The 21,456-nt window shown below is 44.3% G+C and overlaps 1 protein-coding gene across 17 annotated transcripts in view; it reads left to right on the top strand.

Moving 5' to 3' along the window:
- The window catches only part of LOC110499426 (E3 ubiquitin ligase Rnf157), a 32,663-nt gene that overhangs the window by 5,410 nt on the left and 5,797 nt on the right, over nt 1-21,456 (top strand). For 3 of the 17 annotated variants that reach the window (XM_036956273.2, XM_090213082.1, XM_090213083.1), the window contains exons 3-17: nt 8,193-8,281; nt 8,787-8,936; nt 9,025-9,142; nt 9,365-9,475; nt 9,924-9,971; nt 10,480-10,551; nt 10,919-11,078; nt 14,531-14,643; nt 14,728-14,960; nt 15,267-15,369; nt 15,465-15,573; nt 15,699-15,916; nt 16,056-16,121; nt 18,518-18,566; nt 20,603-20,716. In XM_036956273.2, the coding sequence (XP_036812168.1) occupies nt 8,193-8,281; nt 8,787-8,936; nt 9,025-9,142; nt 9,365-9,475; nt 9,924-9,971; nt 10,480-10,551; nt 10,919-11,078; nt 14,531-14,643; nt 14,728-14,960; nt 15,267-15,369; nt 15,465-15,573; nt 15,699-15,916; nt 16,056-16,121; nt 18,518-18,566; nt 20,603-20,716 (1,753 nt within the window). Of the gene's footprint in view, nt 1-8,192; nt 8,282-8,786; nt 8,937-9,024; nt 9,143-9,364; nt 9,476-9,923; nt 9,972-10,479; nt 10,552-10,918; nt 11,079-14,530; nt 14,644-14,727; nt 14,961-15,266; nt 15,370-15,464; nt 15,574-15,698; nt 15,956-16,055; nt 16,122-18,517; nt 18,567-20,602; nt 20,717-21,456 lie in introns of all 17 variants that reach the window. The other 14 variants (XM_036956277.2, XM_036956276.2, XM_021576566.3 and 11 more) reach the window with 6 other exon arrangements.

The raw sequence follows: 21,456 nt of genomic DNA on the forward strand, positions 1-21,456 counted from the left end.
TGTGAAGAAAAGTCAATAATTGGAGGAGTTGAAGAGTTCATTGAAAATAATGCCGTTGTTGATTAGATGTTTTTGTTCATTAATTAGGCTATTTTCTCTTGAACCATATGGTCTATCTACTAGAAAGTCATGGAAAATATTGACATACAGTTGAAGTCTAAAGTTTACATACACCTTAGCCAAATACATTTAAACTCAGTTTTTCACAGTTCCTGACATTTAATCCTAGTAAAAATTCCCTGTCAGTTAGGATCACCACTTTATTTTAAGAATGTGAAATGTCAGAATAATAGTAGAGAGAATGATTTATTTAAGCTTTTATTTCTTTCATCACATTCCCAGTGGGTCAGAAGTTTACATACACTCAATTGGTATTTGGTAGCATTGCCTTTAAATTGTTTAACTTGGGTCAAACGTTTCGGGTAGCCTTCCACAAGCTTCCCACAATAAGTTGGGTAATTTTGGCCCATTCCATCTGACAGAGGTTTGTAGGCCTCCTTACTCGAGATATATATATCACTCACATCCGTAGCCATGAAGTGCTTTGAAAGGTTGGTAATGGCTCACATCAACACCATTATCCCAGAAACCCTAGACCCACTCCAATTTGCATACCACCCAAATAGATCAACAGATGATGCAATCTCTATTGCACTCCACACTGCCTTTTCCCACCTGAACAAAAGGAACACCTACGTGAGAATGCTATTCATTGACTACAGCTCAGCATTCAACACCATAGTGCCCTCAAAGCTCATTACTAAGCTAAGGATCCTAGGACTAAACACCTCCCTCTGCAACTGGATCCTGGACTTCCTGACGGGCTGCCCCCAGGTGGTGAGGGTAGGTAACAACACATCTGCCACGCTGATCCTCAACACTGGAGCTCCCCAGGGGTGCAGGCTCAGTTCCCTCCTGTACTCCCTGTTCACCTACGACTGCATGGCCTGGCACGACTCCAACACCATCATTAAGTTTGCAGACGACACAACAGTGGTAGGCCTGATCACCGACAATGACGAGACAGCCTATAGAGTGGAGGTCAGAGACCTGGCCGGGTGGTTCCAGAATAACAACCTATCCCTCAACGTAACCAAGACAAAGGAGATGATTGTGGACTACAGGAACAGGAGGACCGAGCACACCCCCATTCTCATCTATGGGGCTGTTGTGGAGCAGGTTGAGAGCTTCAAGTTCCTTTGTATCAACAACAAACTATAATGGTCCAAACACACCTAGACAGTCGTGAAGAGGGCACGACAAAGCCTATTCCCCCCCAGGAAAATAAAAAGATTTGGCATGGGTCCTGAGATCCTCAAAAAGTTCTACAGCTGCAACATCGAGAGCATGGTTGCATCACTGTCTGGTATGGCAATTGCTCGACCTCCCGACCGCAAGGCACTACAGAGGTTAGTGCGTACGGCCCAGTACATCAGGCAGGCAGCTGGGACTCAGCTGCCTGCCTTCCAGGACCTCTACACCAGGCGTTGTCTGAGGAAGGCCCCAAAAAATTTCAAAGACCCCAGCCACCCCAGTCATAGACTGTTCTCTCTACTACCGTATGGCAAGCGGTACCAGAGTGCCAAGTCTAGGACAAAAAGGCTTCTCAACAGTTTTTACCCCCAAGCCAAAAGAGTCCTGAACAGGTAATCAAATGGCTACCCGGACTATTTGCATTGTGCGCACCACCCCAACCCCCCCTAACCCCTCTTTTACGCTGCTGCTACTCTCTGTTTATCATATATGCATAGTCACTTTAACTATACATTCATGTACAGTCGTGGCCAAAAGTTTTGAGAATCACACAAATATTAATTTCCACAAAGTTTGCTGCTTCATTGTGATATTTTTGTCAGATGGTACTATGGAATACTGAAGTATAATTACAAGTGTTTCATAAGTGTCAAAGGCTTTTATTGACAATTACATCAAGTTGATGCAAAGAGTCAATATTTGCAGTGTTGACCCTTCTTTTTCAAGACCTCTGCAATCTGCCCTGGCATGCTGTCAATTACAGTGCCTTGCGAAAGTTTTCGGCCCCCTTAATCTTTGCGACCTTTTGCCACATTTCAGGCTTCAAACATAAAGATATAAAACTGTATTTTTTTGTGAAGAATCAACAACAAGTGGGACACAATCATGAAGTGGAACGACATTTATTGGATATTTCAAACTTTTTTAACAAATCAAAAACTGAAAAATTGGGTGTGCAAAATTATTCAGCCCCTTTACTTTCAGTGCAGCAAACTCTCTCCAGAAGTTCCGTGAGGATCTCTGAATGATCCAATGTTGACCTAAATGACTAATGATGATAAATACAATCCACCTGTGTGTAATCAAGTCTCCGTATAAATGCACCTGCACTGTGATAGTCTCAGAGGTCCGTTAAAAGCGCAGAGAGCATCATGAAGAACAAGGAACACACCAGGCAGGTCCGAGATACTGTTGTGAAGAAGTTTAAAGCCGGATTTGGATACAAAAATATTTCCCAAGCTTTAAACATCCCAAGGAGCACTGTGCAAGCGATAATATTGAAATGGAAGGAGTATCAGACCACTGCAAATCTACCAAGACCTGGCCGTCCCTCTAAACCTTCAGCTCATACAAGGAGAAGACTGATCAGAGATGCAGCCAAGAGGCCCATGATCACTCTGGATAACTGCAGAGATCTACAGCTGAGGTGGGAGACTCTGTCCATAGGACAACAATCAGTCGCATATTGCACAAATCTGGCCTTTATGGAAGAGTGGCAAGAAGAAAGCCATTTCTTAAAGATATCCATAAAAAGTGTCGTTTAAAGTTTGCCACAAGCCACCTGGGAGACACACCAAACATGTGGAAGAAGGTGCTCTGGTCAGATGAAACCAAAATTGAACTTTTTGGCAATAATGCAAAACATTATGTTTGGCGTAAAAGCAACACAGCTGAACACACCATCCCCACTGTCAAACATGGTGGTGGCAGCATCATGGTTTGGGCCTGCTTTTCTTCAGCTGGGACAGGGAAGATGGTTAAAATTGATGGGAAGATGGATGGAGCCAAATACAGGACCATTCTGGAAGAAAACCTGATGGAGTCTGCAAAAGACCTGAGACTGGGACGGAGATTTGTCTTCCAACAAGACAATGATCCAAAACATAAAGCAAAATCTACAATGGAATGGTTCAAAAATAAACATATCCAGGTGTTAGAATGGCCAATTCAAAGTCCAGACCTGAATCCAATCGAGAATCTGTGGAAAGAACTGAAAACTGCTGTTCACAAATGCTCTCTATCCAACCTCACTGAGCTCGAGCTGTTTTGCAAGGAGGAATGGGAAAAAATGTCAGTCTCTCGATGTGCAAAACTGATAGAGACATACCCCAAGCGACTTACAGCTGTAATCGCAGCAAAAGGTGGCGCTACAAAGTATTAACTTAAGGGGGCTGAATAATTTTGCACGCCCAATTTTTCAGTTTTTGATTTGTTAAAAAAGTTTGAAATATCCAATAAATGTCGTTCCACTTCATGATTGTGTCCCACTTGTTGTTATATCTTTGTTTGAAGCCTGAAATGTGGCAAAAGGTCGCAAAGTCCAAGGGGGCCGAATACTTTCGCAAGGCACTGTAACTTCTGGGCCACATCCTGACTGATGGCAGCCCATTCTTGCATAATAAATGCTTGGAGTTTGTCAGAATTTGTGTGTTTTTGTTTGTCCACCCGCCTCTTGAGGATTGACCACAAGTTCTCAATGGGATTAAGGTCTGGGGAGTTTCCTGGCCTTGGTCCCAAAATATTGATGTTTTGTTCCCAGAGCCACTTAGTTATCACTTTTTCCTAATGGCAAGGTGCTCCATCATGCTGGAAAAGGCATTGTTCATCACCAAACTGTTCCTGGATGGTTGGGAGAAGTTGCTCTCGGAGGATGTGTTGGTACCATTCTTTATTCATGGCTGTGTTCTTAGGCAAAATTGAGTGAGCCCACTCCCTTGGCAGAGAAGCAGCCCCACACATGAATGGTCTCAGGATGCTTTACTGTTGGCATGACACCGGACTGATGGTAGCGCTCAACTTGTCTTCGCCGGACAAGCTTTTTTCCGGATGCCCCAAACAATCGTAAAGGGGATTCGTCAGAGAAAATGACTTTACCCCAGTCCTCAGCAGTCCAATCCCTATACCTTTTGCAGAATATCAATCTGTCCCTGATGTTTTTCCTGGAGAGAAGTGGTTTCTTTGCTGCCCTTCTTGACACCAGGCCATCCTCCAAAAGTCTTTGCCTCACTGTGCGTGCAGATGCACTCACCTGCCTGATGCCATTCCTGAGCAAGCTCTGTACTGGTGGTGCTTCGATCCCGCAGCTGAATCAACTTTAGGAGACAGTCCTGGCTCTTGCTGGACTTTCTTGGGTGCCCTGAAGCATTCTTCACAATAATTGAACCACTCTCCTTGAAGTTCTTGATGATCCGATAAATGGTTGATTTTAGGTGCAATCATACTGGCAACAATATCCTTGCCTCTGAAGCACTTTTTGTGCAATGCAATGGTGACGGCACGTGTTTCCTTGCAGGTAACAATGGTTGACAGAGGAAGAACAATGATTCCAAGCACCACCCTCCTTTTGAAGCTTCCAGTCTGTTATTCAAACTCAATCAGCATGACAGAGTGATCTCCAGCCTTGTCCTCGTCAACACTCACACCTGTGTTAACGAGAGAATCACTGACATGATGTTAGCTGGTCCTTTTGTGGCAGGGCTGAAATGCAGTGGAATTTTTTTGTGGGGGATTCAGTTAATTTGCATGGCAAAGAGGGACTTTGCAATTAATTGCAATTCATCTGATCACTCTTCATAACATTCTGGAGTATACGCAAATTGCCATCATACAAACTGAGGCAGCAGACTTTGTGAAAATTAATATTTGTGTCCTTCTCAACTTTTGGCCACGACTGTACATACTACCTCAATTGGGCCGACCAACCAGTGCTCCCGCACATTGGCTATCCGGGCTATCTGCATTGTGTCCCACCACCCGCCAACCCCTCTTTTACGCTACTGCTACTCTCTATTCATCATAGATGCATAGTCACTTTAACCATATCTACATGCTACCTCAATCAGCCTGACTAACCGGTGTCTGTATATAGCCTCGCTACTGTATATAGCCTGTCTTTTTACTGTTGTTTTTATTTCTTTATTTACCTAACACCTTTTTTGCACTATTGGTTAGAGCCTGTAAGGAAGCATTTCACTGTAAGGTCTACAGTTGATGTATTCGGCGCACATGACAAACTTTGATTTGATTTGAATGTCCTTTGCTGTTGTCCTGGGATTGATTTGCACTTTTCCCACCAAAGTAGGTTCATCTCTAGGAGACAGAACGCATCTCCTTCTTGAGCGGTATGACGGCTGCGTGGTCCCATGGTGTTTATACTTGCGTACTATTGTTTGTACAGATGAACGTGGTACCTTCAGGCGTTTGGACATTGCTCCCAAGGATCAACCAGACTTGTGGAGGTCTACAATTATTTTTCTGAGGTCTTGGCTGATTACATTTGATTTTCCAATGATGTAAAGCAAAGAGGCACTGAGTTTGAAGGTAGGCCTTGAAATACATCCATAGCTAAACCTCCAATTGACTCAAATTATGTCAATTAGCCTATCAGAAGCTTCTAAAGCCATGACATTTTTTTTAAATTTTCCAAGCTGTTTAAAGGCACAGTCAACTTGGTGTATGTACATTTCTGACCCACTGGAATAGTGATACTGTGAATTATAAGTGAAACAATCTTTCTGTAAACAATTGTTGGAAAAATTACTTGTGTCAAGCACAAAGTAGACGTCTTAACCGACTTGCCGAAACTATAGTTTGTTAACAAGAAATTTGTGGAGTGGTTAAAAAACTAGATGTAATGCCTCCAACCTTAGTGTATGTAAACTTCCGACTTTAACTGTACATAAAACATTTGTACTATATATTCATACTTAAAAAAACATATTATTGAAGTATAAATGACCAAATTTATAATATACTGTATTGTCACACATTTTCTGATAATTACTGAAGATTCCGGTAACTTTGGTAGATGACTGGTAGCTTTGCAACCCTACCTGTAAAACAGAGTCACATTACGACTATAGAGAGAAAGAGGGGTGTGTGTGTGTGTGTGTGTGCTTGCATGTTCAGATCTCATAGCAGAACTCTACTGGAGTGTGTTTTTTTAATGTTTCGGTATTCCGTATTTTAACAGCAGGACCCTTTCCTGGAAACCACACACACACACACAAACACACACACACACACACACACCTCCCCCCAGAAGAGCGGTGTAGAGGTATCCAACCACATCCTCCCTCCCTACTGGATGGCATGTTCCATAGAGGTTCTTCTATACACATTGTACAGTACTTTCAGTCATTTAGCAGACACTTATCCAGAATGACGTACAAAAAGTGCATTCGTCGAAAATAAGTAAACAACCGCAGATCAAGGTCACTAAACCTGTTTTCTAAAATGGCACGTTATCAGCCTGACTGCCAGGACGAATAAAGAAGTATAAACCACACCTTCAACATAATGCATTTGAGATAGTTTAATGCAGGAAAGGTTACAAGGTATGAATGTAGAATAATGTTATTCAGAATGAATTTGAGATAGGAATGAGGTTGGATGATTGTTAGATGGTTGTAGAATGGAAGAGTCTTGAAAGGTGCCGTCAGAGATGGTGTTGTAAGACGAAGAGGAAAAGTCAATGATAGTTGGTTGGTTGGTGGAGATTTATGGTTGGTGGAGATTTATGGTTGGTGGAGATTTATGGTTGGTGGAGATGTATGGTTGGTGGAGATTTATGGTTGGTGGAGATTTATGGTTGGTGGAGATTTATGGTTGGTGGAGATTTATGGTTGGTGGAGATTTATGGTTGGAGGATGATGGTTGGTGGAAGTTGATGGTTGGTGGAGGATGATGGTTGGTGGAGATTGATGGTTGGTGGAGATTGATGGTTGGTGGAGGATGATGGTTGGTGGAGATTGATGGTTGGTGGAGATTGATGGTTGATGGAGGTTGATGGTTGATGGTTGGTGGAGGATGATGGTTGGTGGAGGATGATGGTTGGTGGAGGATGATGGTTGGTGGAGGATGATGGTTGGTGGAGGATGATGGTTGGTGGAGATTGATGGTTGGTGGAGATTGATGGTTGGTGGAGATTGATGGTTGGTGGAGGATGATGGTTGGTGGAGATTGATGGTTGGTGGAGATTGATGGTTGATGGAGGTTGATGGTTGATGGTTGGTGGAGGATGATGGTTGGTGGAAGTTGATGGTTGTTGGAGGATGATGGTTGGTGGAAGTTGATGGTTGGTGGAGGATGATGGTTGGTGGAGGATGATGGTTGGTGGAGGATGATGGTTGGTGGAGGATGATGGTTGGTGGAGGATGATGGTTGGTGGAGGATGATGGTTGGTGGAGATTGATGGTTGGTGGAGATTGATGGTTGGTGGAGATTGATGGTTGGTGGAGATTGATGGTTGGTGGAGGATGGTGGTTGATGGTTGGTGGAGGTTGATGGTTGGTGGAGGATGATGGTTGGTGGAGGATGATGGTTGATTGTTGGTGGAGGATGATGTTTGGTGGAGCTTAATGGTTGGTGGAGGATGATGGTTGGGGAGGATGTTGCTTGGTCGTCGCATGGATCGGGAAGGGGAGATGAAGACTGAGTGTTGGGGTGGGAGTCCTGGTGGTCTCTGCTTCTCAGCACAGAGTTAATCCCCCTTATGGCCCCTGAAAAACAAGAAGGGAGGAAACAGGTGGTGGAGGGATGATGGATGACGGGTGGTGGAGGGATGAGAAACAACAACAGATTAGGATAACAGGATCTGGATACTATAGATGCAGTTACTTTACACAAACATCATAATGTCAGTTAAATAATTAAGCGTTGGACATTTTGTATTTTTGACCCACTCAACTCTCTTCTTACACAGTCAGCAACAAACACACAGTACACCGGAGAAAGACACTCAGATTGTGCAAAGTCCACTAATAAAAGCTGGAAAAGAAAATGTATCTATTGTTTTAAGTGGGTGAAGTATCCAGGACAATGCTTTGTACTAACCCACATGATTCAACTGATCAAGGGCTTGGTGATTAGTTGATCAGATCATGTGACACTTTTGTCATTGTTATTGATGTGACCTTTTGTGATTGGTTCCTTTACAGTTTCCCTATGCGGCCCCGCCTCCTCAGGAGCCAGTAAAGACGCTACGAAGCCTTATAAACATCCGTAAAGATACACTGAGACTCGTACGGTGAGTATCTCACACACAATTTACTTCTAGTTTATATCCCCTTCATTATTATTTTACTTATGCTTACAGATGTAAGATCTTAATTGCATCACCCTTTTGTGAGAATTTTACTGCACAGTAGGAAATGCAAACTTGTAGTGTGTTTGAGGTTTAAAAGGCTTCTAAGGTTTGTAATTTCCACTTTTAAAATGTTAGACTTGATTTTCTCAAAGGAAAATGTATCAACCCTTACAAAAAAGATCCATTAACTATAATCCACATAATAATTCAGCATTCTTTAGGATTCTTTTCGTCCTGTCTCAAACCGGCTCAAATTAAAATCCTACATCTGTAGTCTGTTTTATTGCACTAGTCCAACATCTGAACTTCTCCCCCCAGAACCAAATAGCTGGCCGGAGGCTTTCACAAGCTTCGGTTGTGGGTTGCCGAGTTTACCCCCTATACTGTTATTACATTATTGGAACGGTGTGTAGGTGACGCTACCTGTGTTTCTGCATGCTGGCAGGTGTAGTGAGGACCTGAAACCACCAGGGGAGAACGTGGCAGGGAAAAGCAAAGCCTGTTACAACATAGAGTTCACCTTCGACGCTGACACACAGGTGGCCATCACCATCTACTATCAAGCTATAGAGGAGTTCCACAACGGAGTGCCTATGTAAGTGTGTGTGTGTGTGTGTGTGTGTGTGTGTGTGTGTGTGTGTGTACATGTTTATCTCTCCTAACTCTCTGCATCTCTCCTATAGCTACATTCCCCAGGACAGCTCTCTCCAGTCAGAGACGGTGCACTTTAAGAGAGGAGTCTGTCAGCAGTTCTGTCTGCCCTCCCACTCCATCAATTTGTCAGAGTGGGCCGATGAGGAGGTACGGTCTGTGTGTGTGTTTAGGCATATTACTAACAAAGTATGTGTGTTTTCAGTGTATAACCTCTCTTTCTCACCCCCTTTTCTCTCTTTTACACCAACCCCTCTGTCTCGCTCTCTCTCTTTTCCTCCACCCTCTCTCTCTCTCTCTTTTACACCAACCCCTCTGTCTCGCTCTCTCTCTTTTCCTCCACCCTCTCTCTCTCTCTATCCCTCTTTCTAGTTGCTGTTTGACATGGATAAGGATGTGTTTCCCATGGTCGTTCAAGCGACAGTAGACGAGGGGGAAGATCACATGGGTCACTCCCATGTCCTCCTGGCCACCTTTGAGAAGGTAAGGAGCTTTAAGTCTGATGTGCTGTAGGATCGCAAGGAAAGTGTTACATTTACAACGTGTTGAAGTATGTTAACTTTTACTCATTAGGTATCTTAACGTTTGTCTGAAATGTTTTGAAATGTTTGACTCTTAAAAGTATCCCACTGGGCACAAACTGGTTGAATCAACGTTGTTTCCACATCATTTCAACCACAACAAAAATCGATATGATAACATTGAATCAAGGTGGAAAACTGAATTCAGTCATCATCATTTTCAGTCATCCAACTTTTAAGCTAAATCCATTGACATGCTTCAAATGTTTGTTGATTTCACATTGAATTCACGTTGGTTGTCAACTCAATCAAATGTAAATGTAAAAAACTAGATGTTGAAATGCCGTCTGTGTCCAGTGGGATTGGATTGTTGTTAAGCGTCAGCTAAGTATCTACTGTTTGTTCCACAGCACATGGATGGAAGCTACTGTGTCAAACCTCTGAAACAGAAACAAGTGGTGAGTTTGTTTCCACCAGATCCTTTTCCTCTCTCTCTCTTCTCTTTGTCTTCTCTCTCTTACTCTCTTCTCCCTCTCTTCTCTTTGTCTTCTCTCTCTCTCTTCTCTCTCTCTCGCTCTCTTGTCTCTCTCACTCTCTTCTCTCTCTCTCGCTCTTTTGTCTCTCTCACTCTCTTCTCTCTCTCTCACTCTCTTCTCTCTCTCTCACTCTCTTCTCTCGCTCTCTTCTCTTTGTCTTCTCACTCTCTTCTCTTTGTCTTCTCACTCTCTTCTCTTTGTCTTCTCACTCTCTTCTCTCTCTCACTCTTGTCTCTCTCTCTCTCTTCTCTCTCTCACTCTCTTCTCTCACTCTTGTCTCACTCTGTATTCTATCTTGCCCCTCTCTCTTTCCTGCCTGTTATTGCCTCCCCCTTTTCCTCCAAACCCTCTCTCCCCCTTTCACCATGCTTCCTGGTATATTATATAGTGAAACCGTCTCTCTCTCATCCCCAACACGTTTCTTCTCCAGGTGGATGGGGTGAGTTACCTTCTTCAGGAGATCTACGGCATCGAGAACAAGTACAACAGCCAAGAATCAAAGGTACCAAGTTGAGAATTTTGGTTGTTTAGGACATGGACTAGTGAACACCTGATTTAACTCATTGAGGGCATGATGATTCGTTGCCAAGTTGAATCAGGTGTTTTTTGTTGTTGTCCGCGGCTACAATAAAACTGTGTTAGAGGGACGGAAGTTGGGAACCATTGCTCTAACCAGTTCTACAGAGAGTCATTTTGAAAGTTTTGAACAAAAAGCATTGTGTTCAGTAGTCCGTGCCCTAAACACACTGAGTTAGAGTATATGGACAGTGAATCTCATTTTTACTGTGTTTGACCAAGCTACCATACTGCTCTCTGAATGTAACGATGTGGTGATTGATTGATTGATTGATTGATTATGTTGTCACCAGGTTGCGGATGATGAGATCAGTGATAACAGTGCGGAGTGTGTGGTGTGTCTGTCGGACGTCCGCGACACACTCATCCTGCCCTGCAGACACCTGTGTCTCTGTAATGCCTGCGCCGACACTCTCCGCTACCAGGCCAACTGCTGCCCCATATGCAGACTGCGTGAGTCTATAATGTCTGTAATGCTACAAAATACCTTTGTAAGCCATAGGTCGGCATTTGTGAGCTTCATAGCAATACATCTAATACATTCTCAGTTAAATCAAATCACATTTTATTTGTTACATGCGCCAAATACAACAAGTGTAGACCTTACAGTGAAATTCTTACTTACAAGCCCTTAACCAACAATGCAGTTTTAAGAAAAATAAGTGTTAAGTAAAAAATGGTTAAAGAGCAGCAGTAAGATAACAGTAGCAAGGCTATATATAGGGTATTACGGTACAGAGTCAATGTGGAGGCTATATACAGGGTATTACGGTACAGAGTCAATGTGGAGGCTATATACAGGGGGTACTGGTGCAGAGTCAATGTGGAGGCTATATACAGGGTATTACGGTACAGAGTCAATGTGGAGACTATATACAGGGGGTACTGGTACAGAGTCAATGTGGAGGCTATATACAGGGGGTACCAGTACTGAGTCAATGTGGAGGCTATATACAGGGCGTACCAGTACTGAGTCAATGTGGAGGCTATATACAGGGGGTACCAGTACAGAGGCAATGTGGAGACTATATACAGGGGGTACTGGTACAGAGTCAATGTGGAGGCTATATACAGGGGGTACTAGTACAGAGTCAATGTGTGGGGGGACAGGTTAGTCGAGGTAAATGAGGCAATATGTACATGTAGGTAGAGTTAAAGTGACTATACATAGATAATAACCAGAGAGTAGCAGCAGCGTAAGCGGGGGGGGACAATGCAAATAGTTTGATTAGCTGTTCAGGAGTCTAATGGCTTGGGGGTAAAAGCTGTTAAGAAGCCTTTTGGACCTAGACTCTAGCGCTCTGGTACCGCTTGCCATGCGGTAGCAGAGAGAACAGTCTATGACTGGGGTGGCTAGAGTCTTTGGCAATTCTTGGGCCTTCCTCTGACACCGCCTGGTATAGAGGTCCTGGATGGCAGGAAGCTTGGCTCCAGTGATGTACTGGGCCGTTCACTCTCCCTTCTGTAGTGCCTTGCAGTTGGAGGCCGAGCAGTTACCATACCAGCCAGTGATGCAACCAGTCAGGATGCTCTCTGGTTCGGCTGTAGAACTTTTGGAGGATTTGACGACCCATGCCAAATCTTTTCAGTCTCCTGAGGGGGAATAGGCTTTGTTGTGCCCTTTTCATGACTGTTTCGACCATGAAAGTTTGTTGGTGATGTGGACACCAAGGAACTTGAAGCTCTCAACCTGCTCCACTACAGCCCTGTCGATGTGAATGGGGACGTGTTCGGCCCTCCTTTTCCTGTAGTCCACGATCAGCTTCTTTGTCTTGCTCATGTTGAGGGAGAGGTTGTTGTCCTGGCAGTGCTCTGACCTCCTCTCTATAGGCTGTCTCATCGTTGTCGGTGATCAGGCCATACCACTGTTGTGTCGTCGGCAGACTTAATGATGGTGTTGGAATCGTGTTTCGCCATACAGTCATGGGTGAACAAGGAGTACAGAAGGGGACTGAGCATGCACCCCTGAGGGGAACCCGTGTTGAGGATCAGCGTGGCAGATGTGTTGTTGCCTACCCTCACCACCTGGGGGCGGCCCGTCAGGAAGTCCAGGATCCAGTTGCAAAGGGAGGTGTTTAGTCCCAGGGTCCTTAGCCTATTGATGAGCCTTTAGGGCACTATGGTGTTGAACGCTGAGCTCTAGTCAATTAATAGCATTCTCACGTAGGTGTTCCTTTTGTTCAGGTGGGAAAGGGCAGTGTGGAGTGCAATAGAGATTGCATCATCTGTTGATCTATTTGGGCGGTATGCAAATTGGAGTGGGTCTAGGGTTTCTGGGATAATGGTGTTGATGTGAAGCCATGACCAGCCTTTCAAAGCACTTCATGGCAGACGTGATTGCTACGGGTCGGTAGTCATTTAGGCAGGTTACCTTAGTGTTCTTGGGCACAGGGACTAATAGCCTAACTGTTACCCCATCTGCAGACTATGTGAGTCTATAATGCTGCATTAGACTTTCGTAAGCCATACTCTGGTATGCATAAGACCACCACGTCCATACTTTAAGGCCCACCTCAGAGGAAGTTGCTGCACCTATTTCGAGTAATTCCCATCCTAGAGCTGGAAATTCTCGTTTAGGTTCCACCTCAAAGACACGCAGGCTGCTAATACATGTTCAGGAATTGGAGGGTGGAAAATGTTGTGGTGATTTTCACGGGTAGCAGAGAAATAACAACCAGTAAGGCATTGACTGTCAGCTGTCAGGTGTAACTAGCTAGCATGCTAACCTTTGCTAGCTAATGAAAGTTATGTGAGCACCATTTCAGTTAAGACGGGCACACTGTGAGTCAGGTGAAGAATAATTATTTCAGAAAGAGACTAGCAGCCTACCTGTCAAGAGGTCAGTCACAGCTCTTACTGTTTGATAATTCCATGAAACTGTGTCGGATTCCAGACGTCATTAGTGTTTGGACATGCACACGGATATTATAAAATAGCTATATGCTTTGTTCTCTCTATTATCATTTTAGCTACCTAGCTAAATATCAATGCATTATCTAAACTGCACAGCTATATATTAATGCATTATCTAAACTGCACAGCTATATATTAATGCATTATCTAAACTGCACAGCTATATATTAATGCATTATCTAAACTGCACAGCTATATATGAAAGCATTATCTAAACTGCACAGCTATATATAAAAGCATTATCTAAACCGTACAGCTATATATTAATGCATTATCTAAACCGCACAGCTATATATTAATGCATTATCTAAACTGTGTCTGTGAATCTACCATTGAAATAGAAAGAATATGAGCTCCAGTAATATGGAGAGCCTAAATATTAAAGCAATGGGCGAGTTTGTTTTGCATGGCCCGGTGCCCTGGGTGGGTGGAGATTTCTCTTTAGGATCAACTGAATGGTCAAAAAGGAGCAAACCCTGCACACCCGGGGCCCCAGGCATTGCAAAACCATTTATCTTAGGGCGACAAGGGGAGCGGGGTTCCAAAGTGCAATCATATCATGCAATTTTACTATCTATAATATGGTCATATTTTTGGACAAAATATCCAATGCATTATGATAATTTTCTGGTAAAAAAAGGGGAGGTGCAAAAACAGTTTCAACGCGATTCGCAAATTTTGTAGGTGTTTCTGATTAATAAACAATGGCATATTGGTGGGTGGTACCATTCAAATAAAACCCAGCACTGAAACAAAACTAATCATTTCAGTTGGTAATTTCATAGTAAAATAAATGTCATTGGCACTAATTTGCACAGAGCGTGCAGTTTCTGTCACTTCAAGCCCAAATTATATCATACTTTGACTAAAACAATTACTTATTGACTTACATTGTTGTGCAGCATCATGGGTAAGCTCTGGCCATCTTTCAACTCGAAAAAATGGAATTCTACTGATGTGGGCGTTTTAGTGATGTTATAATGCGTCCTTAGCGTTCCGGGCCCTGCTGCAGATCCGAGCCATGAGGAAGAAGCTGAGTCCTCTCTCTCCTGCCGGGTTTAACCCCGTTATCACCTCCCAGACCTCCGACTCAGAGGAACACTCGGTATGATATATACACAGATTTTTTTCTTTATAAGTACAGCGCATAGCAACATGACAACTCATCTCCTTTTTTTGTTCACCCCAGGCGTCAGACCACATCCCCCCCGGTTATGAGGCCGTGTCTCTCCTGGAGGCTCTGAACGGGCCCCTGAGCGTGTCTCCCTCGGCTCCCCCTCTGCAGGAACTCTCTGGGGGCCACGTCTCAGGGACCCTGCCCCACTATAGCAGTGAGCCCCACCCCGCCCCGGCACGCTCCATGTCCCCCCTGGACCACTCCAACTCCAGCCAGGGACTCAAACTGAAGAAGAGCGGCTCCAAGTGAGAGGAACATACACTTGAAGACACAGGTTGTGTCCCAAATGACACCAAATTCCCTAAATAATGCACGACTTTTGACCACTACCCTATGGGCCCTGGTCAAAAGTAGTGCACTACATGGGGAATAGGGTGCCATTTGGGATGCATAAACGCATACAAACATACTGTATATTTGAATAGGAATTTGTTTCCTAGGACTTTTAAAGGTTTAGCTAATATAATATCTTTCTTTCAGGACAAAGGTAGTGTTGTGAGTGTTTGTTGTGGTGTTTATGATTCTGACTGCTACATTATGGGATGTGTCAGGTCTCTCTCCCAGAATTCTTCGGTGCTGCCCGAGGAGGAGGACGAGAAGTCAGAACGCAGCGAATCAGAAGTTCAGGCCTGCCGCCGGAAACAACAACCGGAGGTACAGTGACACAGTGTGTGCATGACTGTTGGTGTCTGTCTGTCTGTCTCCGGTGTGTGTGTGTTTGACCTTATTCTGTCTGCTCTCTGTTCCAGAGTGGTGTAACTCCAGAGAGTGAGAATCTGACTCTATCCTCGTCTGGAGCCATCGACCAGTCCTCCTGTACTGGGACACCTTTCTCCTCCACCATCACCTCCCCTGAAGGTGGGCCTTCTGCTGGGGCTGGCTGGCAGGCCCTGCTAGGGGGTGGCCAGTGGGCAATAGAAAATGTGTCAAATTATAATACATTGTTAATTGTCTCTTCTTCTCTCTGTCTCTCCCCTTCTCAGACCAAGTGAGCAGTAGCCTGGCCCAGTCAGTCATGTCCATGGCTTCGTCCCACAGCCATCACTCTCAGATCAGCACTGACACCCTGTCTTCCATGTCTGGCTCCTACCTGGCTGGGCCGGAGGGGGAGGTAGAGGGGGAGGAGGGGGGAGAAGCAGAGGGGGAGGAGAACCAGGATGCACCCATGGAGAGCCGGGGACCCTCACAGCAGGATGGGGAAGTGAGACGGGGGAGAGAAGGGAGAACAGGGGTGGAGAGAGTGAGGGAACACCTAGAGAAGTGGCTTGTTGAAATCTCTGACATAGAGAATAACCCATCCCTCTTTCTTTCTCCCTCTTTTTTTTTTGTCTCTCTCTCAGGAGCTACCCATGGAACCAAAAGAACAGAACTTCTCAGTCGCTGTGTCAGACGAGCAGGATTCAGAGGTGCATATATAGTAGGGTCGTTCCACGCAGAGTGCCTGTGTAGTAGGGTCGTTCCACGCAGAGTGCCTGTGTAGTAGGGTCGTTCCACGAAGAGTGCCTGTGTAGTAGGGTCGTTCCAAGCAGAGTGCCTGTGTAGTAGGGTCGTTCCACGCAGAGTGCCTGTGTAGTAGGGTCGTTCCACGAAGAGTGCCTGTGTAGTAGGGTCGTTCCACGAAGAGTGCCTGTGTAGTTGGGTCGTTCCACGAAGAGTGCCTGTGTAGTTGGGTCGTTCCACGAAGAGTGCCTGTGTAGTTGGGTCGTTCCACGCAGAGTGCCTGTGTAGTAGGGTCGTTCCACGCAGAGTGCCTGTGTAGTAGGGTCGTTCCACGAAGAGTGCCTGTGTAGTAGGGTCGTTCCACGAAGAGTGCCTGTGTAGTTGGGTCGTTCCACGAAGAGTGCCTGTGTAGTTGGGTCGTTCCACGAAGAGTGCATGTGTAGTTGGGTCGTTCCACGAAGAGTGCATGTGTAGTTGGGTCGTTCCACGAAGAGTGCATGTGTAGTTGGGTCGTTCCACGAAGAGTGCCTGTGTAGTAGGGTCGTTCCACGAAGAGTGCCTGTGTAGTAGGGTTGTTCCACGCAGAGTGCCTGTGTAGTAGGGTCGTTCCACGAAGAGTGCCTGTGTAGTAGGGTCGTTCCACGAAGAGTGCCTGTGTAGTAGGGTCGTTCCACGCAGAGTGCCTGTATAGTAGGGTCGTTCCACGAAGAGTGCCTGTGTAGTAGGGTCGTTCCACGAAGAGTGCCTGTGTAGTAGGGTCGTTCCACGCAGAGTGCCTGTGTAGTAGGGTCGTTCCACGCAGAGTGCCTGTGTAGTAGGGTCGTTCCACGCAGAGTGCCTGTGTAGTAGGGTCGTTTCACGCAGAGTGCCATTTGCGTCCCTTTGATATTTTAAGTAGAAACTGTGAGCAAATATTGCATTGTAAAAGCCAGTTATTTGGTGCCCTTTAATATAGACCACATGGAGAATTCAATAAATCAAATTTTTAACACGAATAAAGGCTTGCTAAAGTGACACAATTCAGGATTTTCACATGTCCCTCTGTCAACCCTGCGTCACTTCTAGGAATATTTTTAACCCACTTAATCCCCCCAAAAATGTTTCACCATCATTGTAAAGTCTTGTTTTTTTTGTTGCTTTGACAAATTCATTTCTGAAGATGATTATTTATTTAATGTTAGTAGAGATTGTGGTGCAGAAGAGCCAAGCCTAGCCAGCACGTGGAATGCACTCTCCAGCACTGTTCCCTTAACGAGGGTGGGGAAGCCCTCTAATTGACTGCCTAAAGACTTAAAGGTGCGCCGCTCTGACTCTGTGGGGAGAGCATTCTGGAGAGCATTCTGGAGAGCATTCTGGAGAGCATTCTGGAGAGCATTCTGGAGAGCACATGGCCAGGATCGATATGATTTGCAGCGCTTAAGGTTTTGGCTTGTCCTGTCGACTTTATGTTAAAGTCTGACCCAGTAGAGCTCTGCAAGAGCCAGGATGTCATTTTCATTTTCTTCATAAAAGCCTCTTTGTTTGCGCCGCGTTCCTGTCTCCTGGGCCTTTACCTTTGAGTCATTGCCTTTGAGTCATTGCCTTTGAGTCATTGCCTTTGAGTCATTGCCTTTGAGTCATTGCCTTTGAGTCATTGCCTTTGAGTCATTGCCTTTGAGTCATTTCCTTTGAGTCATTGCCTTTGAGTCATTACCTATGAGTCATTACCTATGAGTCATTACCTATGCCTAACAGCCTAGACGGTGTTAAACCCCTTGCACTGTCACAGTGATTCATTTTACATCTGTCCCTCATTTTAAGGTCAACCCTGTTACGTGAACTGAACTCTCGTTTTAATATGGTGAAACTATTCCTTGTTCAATGTATATTTAGATTACTTCAAATCGAATAGTCAAATCATAGAGTTAAATCAGTTGAGCTGGTTCTACTCTTTTTGGCCATTTTCATTTTTTATTTTGTGGTGGAAAACTGAGCGGGTCGAGGATAACATGTCAACCCTTTTACCCATAGATAGACAGGCTAGAATATATATATATATATATATTGTAGGGGTGGGTGGCACTTACATTTAATTGGCACTCCTGTTGCACACAACAAGCTTCCATTCCCCCTGTCACAAGGGAATTTATGGCTGATTTTAAGATGAAATCGTCAACCCTGTTACTTAATTTGGCACTTAACATGCTCTTTGTGACAGAATTTTTAAAATGAGATGAAATCAAGTTTTTTTGTAGCCAAGTTGCACTTCTCAAAAGGCACCGAATTGGTGGTATGTACCCTAGACTATATGAATGGATATAGATACACAACATATAAAATATACACTAGAAAATAAATCCAACTGTCTCTCTCCTTCTCACAGGGAAATGATGTCACAGAGGAAGACTGCCCCTCCCCTTCCCACGAGCAGGGTAACTATGTGACCTCTTATTGACCTTTCCCCTCTCACCTCTGACTCCTCTGTTTTACCCTCCTCACTATTTGGCCATGCTGGAAAGGACAGAAGTATGGGGCAGTCTAACCACTAATACAATGTTATCCACTAATCTTAAAGCCTCCTGACCCTTGCCATACATTAAAAAAAAGACATATAATAATAATTTTCAATACTCTCATCAATTCTGACGACATTGCCACTTTTGTCCTTTCTAACATGGCATTCTAGTGACTGACTACCCTGTTACAGCACCCTATACTTTGATCTACCATAGAAAGACCATTATTAGTGAGATAGCAGGGTGTTTTAAGTGGTGCCATGCTAGATTCTCTCTACTGTAAATTAAAATGTGGGCTAAAATACTGGCCATCGGTGAAATCATCCCAAATCATGCGTTTGCACCTGTGCACTTGGCTCAGTATGCTCTGTATGTGTGTGTGTGTGTGTGTGTGTGTGTGTGTGTGTATCAGTCAGACCTGGTTCAAATACCTATTTTATGTGTATTTGAGTATTTTCTAATACTGTGACCAAAATAAACGAACCTACTTCTATTGAAATGATTTTCAAACAATTTCCTATAAAGAGTATACTATTGGAAAGTATTTTCAAATACTATTTTCAAATACCTGGGTTAAATTGGAGTATATTTGAGTCAGTGTATTTGAGTATTTTAAAATACTTTCCAAGTGTATTTACAAATACATTCCAATATTCAACTACTTGTCTTTTCAAATAAAATATACAGTATTTAAATACTTACTTCCAAATGTCGTTGAAAGTACTTGAAATCCCCTAAATAGTATTTGTATCCAGGTCAGCTGTGTATGTGTGTGGGTTGTTAGCTTGCCAATGCTTGTGTGTTTGCCTGCTGTGCTCTGCATGCGCTGCTTAGATTCCACACCCTAATATGCAGTTGTATGTACAGTATATTTGTGTGAGTGTGAGCCTCTCTCTCTCTCTCTCTCTCTCTCTCTCTCTCTCTCTCTCTCTCTCTCTCTGTGTGTGTGGAGTCATACTCCATCTCCTCATCCTCCTCTCTTCTTCCTCCACTCCAAAGTGATAAATTGGGCTTCAATCTCTAACCCTGCCTCTCTGTGTCCCCAGAGTTTGAATGCGTGTGACCCCAGAGTTTGAATGTGTGTGTGTAATTTATGAATGTGTGTTTAAATGCTTGTATGTCTGCATGTTTGTGTATCTTGTGTGTATGTTTGTGACATCTTAATCACCATGCATGTTCTGACTAGTATACAACTTCTTAATATTTATTTTTCTCCAGCCGTAGTCAGTTTGCATGTGTGTGTGTACACATTTTACTATAATTGTGTGTGTGTGTACACATTTTACTATGATTGTGTGTGTGCGTGTGTACACATTTTACTATAATTGTGTGTGTGTGCGTGTGTACATGTTTTACTATAATTGTGTGTGTGCGTGTGTACATGTTTTACTGTACTTGCGTGTACACGTTTTATTATACTTGTGAGTACCAGAAGTCCTAAAATTCAGAGAAGTGAGGATATTTTGCCGGTCCTCACTTGTAAAAAGGTTATTTTAGGCTTAGAGGTTAGGTTTAGGGAAAATAAGATTTTGAATGGGAATCAATTGTTGGTCACCAAAAAGTCCTCACAAGTATAGTAAGACGTGTGTGTGTGTGTGTGTGTGTTTATATGGAGTGGTGCCATTGGTTGTGGGCATTAAATAAACAATAACAAACAATGAATAAATGAGTTAATAAGGAAACCAAAGGAATCCTGTCTCTATATATGTTCATGTGCGTATGATGTATGTTTGCATGTATCTGTCCCTGCTGCATCGTGTGCCAGCTTCCATGTGCATCCTCTGAGCCTGCTGAGCCACATGCTACTCATCACCATCACATGATCTATCCCATGCCCTCCTTTACTTACACACACACACACACACACACACACACACAAAAATAGCTACACCCCTGGCCCCGTCCCCTGCTGTGCCTGGCTGCTGTTGTTTGACCTTTGCCCTCGCTTGCAGGTGGGCGGAGCAGGTGTCCAGAGTTGGCCAATAACAATCAGGGCGTCGCCCTCTGCGACACGCACTGTTTGGGGGGGCTGGACAATGAGCAGGTTCCCGACTGCCGATTCGCCGGTGAGTGGCAACCTACCGAACATGGACCAATCAGAGCTGAGACTGGGGCGAATGGGGAGAGAAATGGGTGTCAGTGTAAGGAAATAAGAAGTGAGCGAGGGATCCTGGACGAGAGGAAAAACAGAAGTCAGGGTAGATTGAGAGGGTGGAGAGGGCAGGAAGTGGCAGACAGACAGGTCTACAGAGCTTTAAGTCAAAGCTGAGGCTCCGATGTATCTAGCCAAGATTTGTTTAGCGTAAACATTTGCCCTTCAAATGTCTGTCTACTACTGTCATCTCAAAGGGCTCAGTAAATAGATGCAGGAAGGGAATGAATGAGCCAGACTAAATCAGGCTGTAGTTGGCGTCAGCAGTGGGATCCATCCGTACCGAACACTGACAGCATGTTTTTTACAGCAGTTAGAACAGGAGGCTTCCTTCTCATCATCCACCCTTCTTTCACTGTTGTGGTTGTCGTCTGTTGTTGTTTTTCTCAATAGCGGGGAGTTGTGCAATCTCTTCCTACTCTACCCACAGTAAAAATAAAAAAACTCCTGTGTGCGTGTCTTTGTGTTTGTGAGTGTGTCTGATTGTGGATATGTGAGAGTGTGTGTGTGTTTGACCATGTTTTATTTGTTTGTGTGTGAGCTTTTGTGGTGTTCTATTTGTCCGTGTTCTGTGTGTGTGTGTGTGTGTGTGTGTGGGGGGGGGGGGGGGGGGGGGTGAGAGCGCGTGTTGGTGTTCTATCCGGTTCATCCCAG

Source organism: Oncorhynchus mykiss, chromosome 20 (assembly GCF_057628025.1).
Source record: "Oncorhynchus mykiss isolate SJ-2025 chromosome 20, ASM5762802v1, whole genome shotgun sequence".
Taxonomy (NCBI): domain Eukaryota; kingdom Metazoa; phylum Chordata; class Actinopteri; order Salmoniformes; family Salmonidae; genus Oncorhynchus; species Oncorhynchus mykiss.